General features: G+C 34.1%; 1 protein-coding gene across 1 annotated transcript in view; it reads left to right on the forward strand.

The window, feature by feature from the left end:
- Positions 1–12306, forward strand: part of Snrk (SNF related kinase) — a 98179-nt gene extending 85873 nt beyond the window's left edge. The window contains exon 8 of the mRNA XM_089633198.1: positions 1995–12306. Within this exon, the coding sequence (XP_089489324.1) occupies positions 1995–3434 (1440 nt within the window). The 3' untranslated portion in view covers positions 3435–12306. The remainder of the gene's footprint in view (positions 1–1994) is intronic.
- Positions 12307–12686: the final 380 nt, after the last annotated feature.

A 12686-nucleotide genomic window follows, 5' to 3' on the forward strand; every position in this document is an offset into this window, starting at 1 on the left:
TGTTTGTACGTTCTGTTTCAAGATGGTGGCCATTTTAATGGTTTAGTAAAGTTTCTTTTTTGAAATGTGAAATCGTCTGGACTTTCTTATTCGCATTTTTTCATTACTATGGTACCTACATGCCTGAAGAAAGTTTGAAAAAAGAATTGACTTTGAGATAGTGACGTTTCTTTGGACAAATTGAATTGTTTATTTGAAATTTTAAAAAAATATATAATTAAGTAGGTAGGTATTTAAGTTCCTACTTACAAAAGATCAAACTTTGTTGTTGATTTAAAATATATAATATAAACCATAGACATATGAATATTAGTAGACCTGCCCTAAGTGATTAAAAGCGTATTATTCCCCACTCCCCATACCGGTTCCATTGGAGCCAGCTGTGCTTGCTTATGGCCTCAAGTGAATTTAGAAAACGTGACGTCATCATTCTTGTGCTAACTATGGTCGAGGCATCATCGGTTCATTTTACGAAATAACACGGCAAAATGCTGGCTTGTGGTATGAAAACTTTTGTAAAAATAGATGTGAAAAAGAGAATAAACCCAATTGTCGTATTACATTCCATATATAAGCATTATTTTACTCACAGACATAGGAATTAATAGACGAGAAGATAATGGCGAGGGGTAAAATCAACTGTTGAAGAACGAAGGGGGTAAAGCTGACTGTGATTCGTCAATAAATCAATCTGAGAGTATATAGGCATCTCGCATTATAATATCACCATTTAGTTCTTAAAAGTAAAATCTGCTTTTGAATGAATAGACATTTTTACATGGGAGCGCAAATTACTCGCTACGTTATGAACAAATTTGCGAAGTCCAAATTCGGCAAAATAAATTTCTTCTATTTTCAGAGTCGAATATTTCGTTTAAGTATTTAGTTAAGACACTTTTATAAATGTTCATAATTTACTTCCCAGCAACCAACCAGCTTTGTGTTTCGCGTCCAAACGTTTCTCGATGTGATAGTAACAACTGATTCATATTATACGATGTGAATATGCTCAAAATAAAGTAAAATAATGCTTATATATGGAATGTAATACGACAATTGGGTTTATTCTCTTTTTCACATCTATTTTTACAAGTTTTCATAGTACAAGTCAACATTTTGCCGTGTTATTTCGTAAAATGAACCGATGATGCCTCGACCATAGTTCGCACAAGAATGATGACGTCACGTTTTCAAATTTCACTTGAGGCCATACGCGAGCACAGCCGGCTCCAATGGAACCGGTATGGGGAGTGGGGATAATACGCTTTTAATCACTTAGGGCAGGTCTACTAATATTCATATGTCTATGATTTTACTTTATTTTAAGCATATTCACATCGTATAATATGGATCAGTTGTAGAAACATATACTATCACATCGAGATACGTCTGAACACAAAGCTGGTTGGTTGCTGGGAAGTAAATTATGAACATTTATAAAAGTGTCTTAACTAAATACGTAAACGAAATATTCGACTCTGAAAATAGAAGAAATTTATTTTGCCGAATTTGGACTTCGCAAATTTTGTTCATAACGTAGCGAGTAATTTGCGCTCCCATGTAAAAATGTCTATTCATTCAAAAGCAGATTTTACTTTTAAGAACTAAATGGTGATATTATAATGCGAGATGCCTATATACTCTCAGATTGATTTATTGACGAATCACAGTCAGCTTTACCCCCTTCGTTCTTCAACAGTTGATTTTACCCCTCATCTTTAATTTCTAGTCTATATATTCATATGTCTGTGATATAAACATACTATTTGGATGCGTGGTCTACTGTTTACAGAACTACTAGCTTCACCCTTAACTTGAAAATATTTTTTCCATGTGCTCCTAGTAAAAATTCAATGCTTGCAAACCATTGGGCTCTGAGCAAAAATCTCTGTTCCTAACGCCTGAGAATTTTCATGCTGGGACCACCTCATAGTTTGTACAATTTGCAAACAAAAAAGCAGGTTCATTAATGGTTATCTATATTTGTTATTTAGGTTAATTTGGAGGATGAGAACACCCGCCTGCGTTTGGGTAATGCTGGAATGGGAACCACTGCCGGATGGATGTCCTCCTTTGGGAAGAAAAATAACTGCTACGGAGAGATGGGAAGACCCAAGTCCGCTGTAGAGTCCGGACTCACCCTCAACACAAACATTGCTGCGCCTACTTACTCCATTCCAAGAATCGTTAAAACTCCCGCTTTGGTGAGAGCAGATACGCTTAAAAGCTCCCTTCCACTTCTTTCCGAAGACGACACCCCGTTGACAACCTCCATAAAGGAGGCCTCCACTATATCCATCCCTATTAGAAGTAGCGTTCATGTCGTAGAAAGTATTCCACCAATATATAAAACCATGCCCTCGCCCATCAGACCCCTGAAGCACTCCATTAATGATAGCCTAATACCCACTAAGCATACTAAGGAGGTGGACGATCTCGCTAAAGCTAGTTTGTATCAGCAAAGAAGAACCAAATATCACAAAAGTCACAGAACAGCCAGTTGTAGTTCCTCAGACGCATCTGATGAAGATTCCGAAGGACGGAAAAAGCGGCCACCAAAACACCTCAACACTCCAACGCATAAACCTATCTCACAGCGGAGGGACTCTCACGATGATTCAAGTGATTCTCAAGAGCAGGGGGCCACCGGGGGCCGAGGGGGAGGAGGCTCCTCAGGCCAAGTGACCGGGGGGGGAAGTGGTGGTGGGGAGGGGCGGAGAGAGAGTGGCGGAGGAGGGGGTGGCGGGGGAGGGGGGCCAGGTGGAGGGGGCAGTCTGAGTCGACGGCACCGCGGGGGCCGACGCGCCGGGGAGACTCGTCTCCGGGAGAGTCAGTCCCTCAACCGGATCACCGAAGTGCAGGAAGCTCAAGACACTCAGCCCGCTGCACTCCAGCCGGCTCAACGCCCCAAAGGATTCTTCCATCCCGCTCGCTTCTTCAGCAGGCGTCCCGTTCAACTCACTCCGGATGTTAGAAAAGAACCTGCCAAATCCCCAACCCCTGAAAAAGTTTCCGCATTGCATTTTTTAAGTTCGCCTTTACGTCCGCAAGTGCGGATGGAAGAAAAGGAAAACTGCCACAAGCTGGTAACAGTGTCAGAAAAACATAGTTTTAAAAAAGTGAGATTGTTAAGTAGGTATTTCCAGGTGCACAAGAAACTATGCTTGCCTCGGCTACCTGGAATACCGGGACTGCTGGGTCGCAGCGGGCGTCTGTACAAGGCACAGTCCTGCGGGAGCATCGTGCGAGACAAGATCACCTCAGCCGGCGCCTCCAGCTTGCTGCTGGTCAACGAACTGTGCAGAGACAAGCCGCTGGTGATGGACTCGCACCGGGCGCGCATCAAGCTCATAGCCGACATGACTCCCGCCCAGCAGTTCAGTATATGCCAAGTACATTTAGGTGATGCCTCAAAGTGTTGCGGTCTATGTTGACCAACAGTGTTACAGGTTTACCTCAAATTGATTACATAAATATATCCCAAATTCTGCCTAGTATGCAGATAGAAGCAGAGTCATTTTATAGATCAATTTTATGGATGTGTTAAATTATTGTCAAATATTTATACTGCGTTGTGTGTTACTATATATGTAAGAATATTTATTATTTATTATGATTAGTCGTAAAATAGTGCATTGTAACGTAGATGAATTCTTGGGTTTTGTGGTGATTTTTATGTTTTTTTGTAAATAATTTTTAGATGGTGCCAAATTGTATTAATTATTATTGTGGCAATCTCTAAATATCCCTATCTGTCTAGGTAATCAAAAGCCAACAAACCTTTCCCATTATTTGATTACATGTTACGTTCAGACGATTTCGACTGATTAGGCGTTAATGTGTTTGGTTTAAGTAAGGTTTGTTTCCCCACTATCCAATAGCAATACACCATGTATTACCAATAACACAAAACTTAATATAACAATTTACTATATCATGTACATATTGAGATGGAAGACTTCTTCATCCTATAGAAGCTTTATACGCTCTTATTACGCTTGTAATTTTATATTGGTACCAACTACCTAACCTTTATACATCACTTATTATTCTCTTCAATCATCTCTCATTATATTCCGCTAAGAAGTGAGAAAGCTTTTGGTAGTGGGTTTGTGTAATAGTGTTGGGTTGAAGTGTTCTCTTGGTGATCATTAGTATTTTTACAATTTAGGTAAGTATGTTAATTTTATATACACAAGTGTAATATTTATTTCAACCTATTGTTCTGATGTTTTTAGTGTCGAAAATGTTGTTTAGTTTTGTGAAAATTTTAGACAATTGATTTTTTAATTTATTTTTGTCTCTTAACAAAAGATGTACAGTCTTAGAAAAATTTCTCCTAAACGTGTACATAGTATAATTCAAATAACTTTTTATGTGAAGTTTTAATTTCTTACTATATTTTTTATGTACGGTTCAATTTCCCGCAAGAATAGAATTTATATTTGTAACAGTACATACTTGCTAACCTGATGTTGGAAATGTCCTTTACATTTAAGATTTATACGTGAGCGGTTATTACATGTATCATTATGTATGTCTGTATGTCAAACAAAAGTAAGTATTTGTTATGATACAATTATGTTTTTCTAAAGGTATTTCTTCGACATTAGAGTATGATTTGTTTGAAATCCTTTTAACCAATTTTTTTTAAATATTTTTTTTTTTACTAAATTTAATTTATAAACTAAATAAATTATTTTCGTATATTTCGTAAAAAAATAATAGTACATCGATCATACTAAAGTGCAGAAAAGAGAGGGGCTCCTTTTTGTGCGACTGAAATAAAGTTGTTTTTAACTAAAGATCGACTTGATGAAGATGAAAAGAAAGCAGGCCGAGATGCACCTCATACGTCACTGGACCGAGGGGTATAACTGTAGAAAAATTAATGTCAGCCTTTGACGTTGTGTTAAATGTCCATATTGACATATTGACAGCATCGCTTGGTTTAATCGAGATGTCTTAAATCATCCCTCCAATTTGAATAAAACAACTTACTGTGTAAATTTTGTTGTGCTTTTGTATGTTATGGGTAGAAAAATCTCAATACATTTAGGGAACTAGATAACAAAATTAAATGAATATATGAAATATGAATTTGAAAAATAAAACACAACTGTTTTTTTAAATGATTTAGATGCTCAAATTAAATCATTGAATTATACATAATTTAAAAATCTTATTTTAATACAGTACCCTCTCACAAATCTGCCATGAAAGCGGCGGATTATAGTGCATGTATTCAAAATATGCTAAAAATTAAAACAAATCTAACCTAACCGAAATGTCATAAAAAAACAATAACGAATCCTGGTGATAGGTAGAATAGTCAGCGTCAACAAGCTAGACGACGGTATAGTATGAGTAAGTAAGAGTAAAATAACACAACAGTGTACGTGTTATAGCTTGGCTTCCGCCCGACTACTGAATTTGATATATGAATACTGGCAAATTATGGAACTTGATTTGGTGGTTTCAACTAGTAAAAATATCTGCAGATTATAGCACCTAGTTGTCAAATAATCGAGGGCAGATTACTGAGAGAGTACTGTGTTTTATTTGCAAACAGTGAACTAAAAGTAAAAATGCTGTATTTGAACATAAATTGAAGGTTCGTTTGGAATATGTAGTATAATGTTCCAATAGAATTTAAGCGTACTCAGAACTCTATTAAAAATTATATAATCAAAACCAGCACATAATAAAATGCTTTTTTTATTTTATTAAAATACTATCATTTTATTTTACCATATCATTTGACGAGCAAACCCAAATAAGTTGACAAGAAAACATTACATACCACAGACCAACAAATATATAGACATGTCATAATGCAAAATCTGGGTAGCATTTCGACAAGCAGGGGGCAAATCATGTGACAATAATTTTAGCACCAGGAGGGTTCCAGCATTTCTTGAAATACCACGACATCAGTTGTATTCTGATTGCCGTCAAGAACTCATCGAATAAAAAGTAAAGTTTGTTAAAGAAAGGAAACGGTTTGTAGCTAAGTTCATTGTGGGGTTTTTCTGTGCAGGGTCTAAATGTTCGTTTTTGACTGAACCGTCTAAGGCTCCGTGTAAACAGGACAAAATTTACTCGAGCCGAACCACGAAATATGAGAAAAGAACGAGCAACCGCAAATGGCGTGAAACGCAGCATGCGGTTGCTTCGTTCTTTTCCCGTAATTTGAGGTTCGACTCGCGCAAATTTTGTCCTGTTTATACACACCCTAATATGTACTATCAAATTGGGTTGCGTAGCGATACAAATTGTGTGAGGTGAGTAAATTACAACACATATTGTCTAAATATGTGGAAATAAGCCAGAATTTTTGCTATTTATCTTTTTTGCTAGCAGTTTGCGCCCCATTCTAAAAAGGACTACATAGTAATTTGTAAGCAGATTTTATTTTCGAGGACTAAATAGTGATTATTATGATGCGAGTTGCCAACTTGGTTTGTTCCTTTTACCCTTAAGGGCCCGTCAATGGTTTTCATTTTAAATGGAGAAATTTTATTATCATATCCTTTAAAATTACTTTCAATTTATTATTATTTTAATTATCAACAAAAATTAAGACTCTAAAATATATTATAACTATTTTTTATGGAAAAACACCACATTTGTAAATGGAAAAAGATAATACGCAAAAGTATTTTGAATAGAAAAAAATATGTGTGTAATATGTTAATTTATTGAAACTGGGCTTTCGCAAGCAGTAAAGATTTTTGCATAATTTTTGGGCCTTACAGACCACTCAATTTCGTTGATTGGTTATTATGAATCTGGTTGAGTTAAATGTAAAGTTGAACCGTTGTATGCAATAAAGTTAACACTCAACGGTTGACACAACGGTTGAACCAACCAAATTGAGTGGTGTGTGAGGCCCATTATTTGTGATCTTTACTTTTGGTTCTAGTTACATATTTATTTTTATCACTCCAGCTTGGTTTTTGGGTAAAATTGTTACTGTTGGACTATTAAATAAAGATTTAATGAAAGCAAAAATAAATACTAGGTACATATTTATATCAGTTTATCCAATACTTTGTTAGTAACAGCGATGTGATGAAATAAACTACTTTTACTACATTTGAATCTTTTCCGTTTGTATGTTAATAACAATTATGGTTAGATATTATGCAATGTCTTGTTAATAACCACTCGAGCGATGGAAATTTCCGGGTGTTTGGTTTTCGATTCGGCCATTCGATTTAATTAATAACCTACCTCCAAATATGTATAAGGAAACTTCTGCTTTCTGTGGTTTAAAGCAAATGAATCCAACTAGATGTCACGGTTTAAAGCCAATGAATCCACCTAGATTTCATGGTTTAAAGCCAATGAATCCACCTAGATGTCACGGTTTAAAGCCAATGAATCCACCTAGATTTCATGGTTTAAAGCCAATGAATCCACCTAGATTTAATGGTTTAAAGCCAATGAATCCACGTAGAAGTCATGGTTTAAAGCCAATGAATCCACCTAGATTTCATGGTTTAAAGCCAATGAATCCACCTAGATGTCACGGTTTAAAGCCAATGAATATAGCCAATTTTTAGGGGTTAAAAACAAAATTTTTTTTTCAAATTATCTAAATTTATAATTCATTGTAATTTATATTAAAACATTAACCCCATGAAAAATTTTTTTTTTTTACTATAATTCATTCATTAATTTTCGACCTAGTTGCCGACTAGTGGGCCAGCTAGTAGCCAATTTCAAAGATTTTTGTTGTTGTTCGTTTTTGTTTGACTGTGGATTAAACCTTCCTCCCCTTAAACTGCTGTGAACTTTTAACCCCTATCCATATATTTGCAGTCCAGTGAAATTATGACTACCTTCAGGTACACTGCAGTATGTAGAGCTAAGTTTTACATGTTTTGAATTATTTCGTTACTGTCAATGAAAATTCCAAAGTAAAAAGTTAGGTCCCATAGAAATGTGTCGATTATTTCAATTATAATTTTCAATATTATATTTGGCTTTGAGATATTTACTAATTTCTACCTGTTTTTTTTGGTTTGACTGAGGATTGTACCTTCCTTCCAAGGCTTTAGAGTTAACCACGCTAACAATCTCGCCAAATTCCGGTCGGGTAAGACTGACATTTATTTCCGATTTTGGAGAAATGCGTATATATGTCCGCGTTTGTGTACGTGAATGCCACCTAAAGTTGATAGAGTGCATTGTCATCGACAATGAGTCTATCTGCTGAGTTTCAGCTCGATCGGTTGCCGAGAAGTGGGTTAATTTCCGCATTCAATTAGTTCCTGAAAACAAAAGTGAAATTCAAATAGATGTATTTAAACATCACCCACCTAAATTTGGGTAGCTATCGCTCGATTGGCTAAAAGCTTGTATAATGTTGGTATGTGGACGTTTTACTGTGCGGGCTCCTCTGACAAATCTAGTATTACGAATAGTATTTTTTTAGTGACTTTGTAAAGTGTTTGAAGTACAAAGAGCTGATCACTGCCGAAGGTGAGAAACAAGCACAACACACTTATATTTGACTATAAATCTGAAATTATTGCGACTTTCATCATATTATTAAAGAAAGTCTCAACGCAGTTTCGGAGTACAAAATTCAGTATTAATTTAATAAAACAACCTTGTTTATTATTTATCTATGTATTCAATAAAACAATTTGCATAATTACATAAATGAGAGTTCAATCTTTGTATGCGGTTTATGGTACATTACAGACAAAATGTCATCAGTAGAATAAAGCATTTAAGTACGTAATAATATTTATAATGAAAGAGTGTGCGTTATATTATCTCATGATGTTTAAATTAATTATTTTTTAAATCCTAAAAATTTGCAGAAGAAATCAGTAGAAAAATCTTTCACATATTGACTTATAAAAATTATGTATTAGAACATATTTCATAACAAAGTTCTACCAAAGTTTTTTCATGATCTGCTATTCTTTATTATTCAAATACTCTTGCTAATTATGAGACAGCCTTTTGCTATGCTCCTGTGTATTCAAAATAAATAGGCTGCCTAATCCGCAGCTTTGTAAAAGACTTGTTCTTAAGGCTTTCAAATGGTAAATAAAGTGTCGCTCACGTTTTGTAACTTTCTTGCTCATGCATCACCTGATTCAGTTGTATTTCTATATGGTAACTGATTGTGCTATTATATAATTGGTGACAGCCTTGTTACTTGTAACGTTCCTGTATATTAAAAATAAATATTCTGCCTAGATTAGTCCTGTAAATTTCCTTTCTTGTTATCACGAAAAATCCTCAATTTTGCAGAACATGCCGCATTGTACAATAGAATAAATTTTGAAATTAGAAATTTCTTGTATATTTGGTATAAATTTTTTGATTCGCTCGAAAATTGGGATTCCTACTAATGTTTATTCATAATTTATATACATACATAATGATGAAAGTTACCTACATATTCTAACACAGACATTTTTATAATAGTCTTAGAAGTGTGTCGTTCCGGACGGAACGAATCCAACGAATCTGATTCTGAATCATTTTGCCCACTCCCCTGTCAAATCGTAAGTAAATCTGATAAGTTAGTTTGCTCTTGTAACTCCTATAACTTCTATCGTTACCAAACTCAGTAGCGTTCCACAGGGTTCGGCGAGTCCAGCAGAATGAATCGAACTACACAATGAGTTTGATTCCACCGGATGAGTCCGGCGGAATTATAGGACCGAAAGGAACGAGTCCATTCGGCTGAACTCGGAATCGGACTTAAGTTCGTAAAATATGTGGAATGACTCACTTCTAGTTTGCATGCATGATGTATGGGGATTTATTAAGATATCTGCCGCTTTCTAATTCTGAGTGAGACATTTTTATTTACACCTCCTAATCAGTTCTAGTTTTTAATATTCAAACCTTTTTCATTTATATTTTGGGTATCTAACTGTTACAACAATGTTGTGAACTACAACATGCGGAGTTTGTAATACCTTCTAACTGGAGATTTTCTATTTGTTTTCAAATAATGTGTCCTCCCTTATTTGCAACTCGGTTTCGCAGTTCCATTTCAATGGTAAACAGATTCTGTCATTATAAAGTTTGTGATGTTTAAGTGCTATTTTATAATATACATAGTGTTATACTGAAAGGTGAAATGGAATAAGTTCTTATTTTTAACTCCTTGCTTCAGACCAAGTACCTATTTATTTTTATACCGGCTATAAATATATCTTAAATGTATTATTTGGTGCTATCATGAAATTATCATGTAATGCTGAAAATTTATTATTGCATTTGAATATTCCAAAATCGTTTTTCAAACTTCTACTTGCTTACTACACTGCTCATTTTAGTACTGTTCTAAGGCTCAAATCACTTTACAAAACTTATATACTTGATGTTTTAAATTTTCTTTTGTCAACATCAACATCACCAGATATCACAAGAAATCACACAACGTTCATTGCACTTGAGGAACTTAAAAAAATTCATAATCTGCTCTTTCACAGATGGCGCTAATTTAATTATTTTAAGAAACAAACACTTTTGCAAGTTATGCTTTAAAATATAAAGACAAATTATTTGTTTGCGCCAATACATACGCAATAGTTTTATGAATAAATAGTTTTGTCCATATACAAACTCAATTCTTTCAAGAAAGGCACACAAATACAATAATGTTTCTGTGATTCAATCCAATATTGTATTTGTATGCCTTGAAGGAATTGAGTTTGTACACCGACGAAACTATTTATTCAAATTGCGTATTTACGGGTGCAAACAAATAATTCATCTTAATATTTTAAAGCATAACTTGCAAAAAGTGTGTTTTTGTTAGATAATTAAATTAGCGCCGTCTATGAAAGAGCAGATTATGAATTCTTTTATACAATAAGTATACCTACACTTAAATCATAGCTACCATCGCTGAATGGTATATATAAGTACTAATGGAAAGTACCTATAGAAACAATAATAAGTTAGATTATGAGAATCCATGAAATGAAAGAAAGAGGTTGGCTGTTTTAAACATTCATTTCATAATATAATAGTGGATTTGTGAGACACAATTTAATCTGTAATGATAGCAACAAAGAATCGTCATTGATTGTTTTTGTACCTTTTTTATGGAAGTTTTAATAAAATAATGTATTTATTTGGTAAAAAAAAACTGGTTTAAAATGTTACGTTTTTGATTTACTTAAAGCAGATTAAAAAACTAATCGGCTTAGATAATAGAAAATACTTGTTACGTAACTTTTCATGCTGCATATTTATTTAAAATTTGATCTACAATAAATATTTTTCTAGCTTTTCCATTGGAATAAAAGACATCTTGAATAACAACAATATAACAAAGAACTACATAAAGATAGACATATTAAATATAACACATATTCACATGTTCAGAGTTAATCTTAAACTAAAAACTGTCCAATGTATTTTTAAGAGTGTAGGAGTAATTATTTATTTAACACAATATTATGTAGGTATTTAATAAATTGAGAGCATTCTTGTTACTTTTTCTCTAAGGGGAAGTTGTTTTTTTAGCGACATTTCATATAAATTGAACTATGAGCAATAAATAAATGGATGGTTCCTTCCCCAAATCGAGGGCTTAACTAATTTACACAGAAGTGAACGTTGACTTGGGCAGCCATTGAGCCCTAAAGTGAGATAACTATAAATTATGTTACTTGGACCACTGTTTGTGTAATTTATACATTTATTAATATAAGATTAGATGTTTTACACTGTTTCTTTTAAATGATTTTTGTACAATATAATGTTTTGATGTCGTTCAGAAATTTTTAAGATGGTTTTCACTCCTTTGTATGTGTGGTAAAGCTAAGTTCTCTAGGTGTAGATGTTGCAGTGCAATAATCTCGTAGATCCGTGACCACTCCACTCATTACCACATTACCATTAGGTAACATGTAATTTGGTAACAGTGAATACCACCCGATGTTATTATTTATATTCTTAGTTTGATAAATGTGTAACATGAATGTATATTAATATTTGAGTGTTTTCTCTCGGTGTAATTACTTTAATAGTATTAAATTAAAACACAATATTTGTAAATAGGTAAATGTGTATGAATAAGCAGCGAGCTGGTCTTGCAGATATTATCTCACAAACTGTAACATACATAATATGCTTATTATGTTTGGTGTATTGTTGAATTTATAATCTTAACTCAAATACAGAAAATGTATGGAGCATATTGTGTTCGCCTTTTCACTTTTTATATACACATGATCCCGTGTTTTCATAAAAATATACTCACCAATTGCCAAAGTTAATAATTTTTTATGAGACACTATACTATACAGGGTGTTAAGGGACGTAGTTGACTTACTTTAACCAGTATTCCTGGCATTATTTGGAGTAAAAAATGTTAATTATATTTTGGTCTCGGATATCAGTGTTTTTTTGTTCATCTAAAAACATTAAAAAATCAGTTGGTATTGGACAACTAGGGTCAGGGTGAGAGGTTGGGAATTCACTCGGCTGAGTGACCGGTATTTTTTTTTTTTTTTTTTGCTTTTGAATAACAAAAATTGAAATAGTCACCCGAGGCCAAAATTCTATGAACCTTTTTTACTCCAAATAATATCAGGAATCACTGGTTAAAGTCAGTGGCGGCCAGCTAATATGTGCTCCCGAGCGCCGAACAACCAACAAGATTTCCGACATGGCTAATCACAATACGAAACTCG

The sequence above is a fragment of the Hesperophylax consimilis genome, chromosome 7, assembly GCF_061612785.1.
Source record: "Hesperophylax consimilis isolate HC1 chromosome 7, BYU_Hcon_1.0, whole genome shotgun sequence".
Lineage (NCBI taxonomy): Eukaryota > Metazoa > Arthropoda > Insecta > Trichoptera > Limnephilidae > Hesperophylax > Hesperophylax consimilis.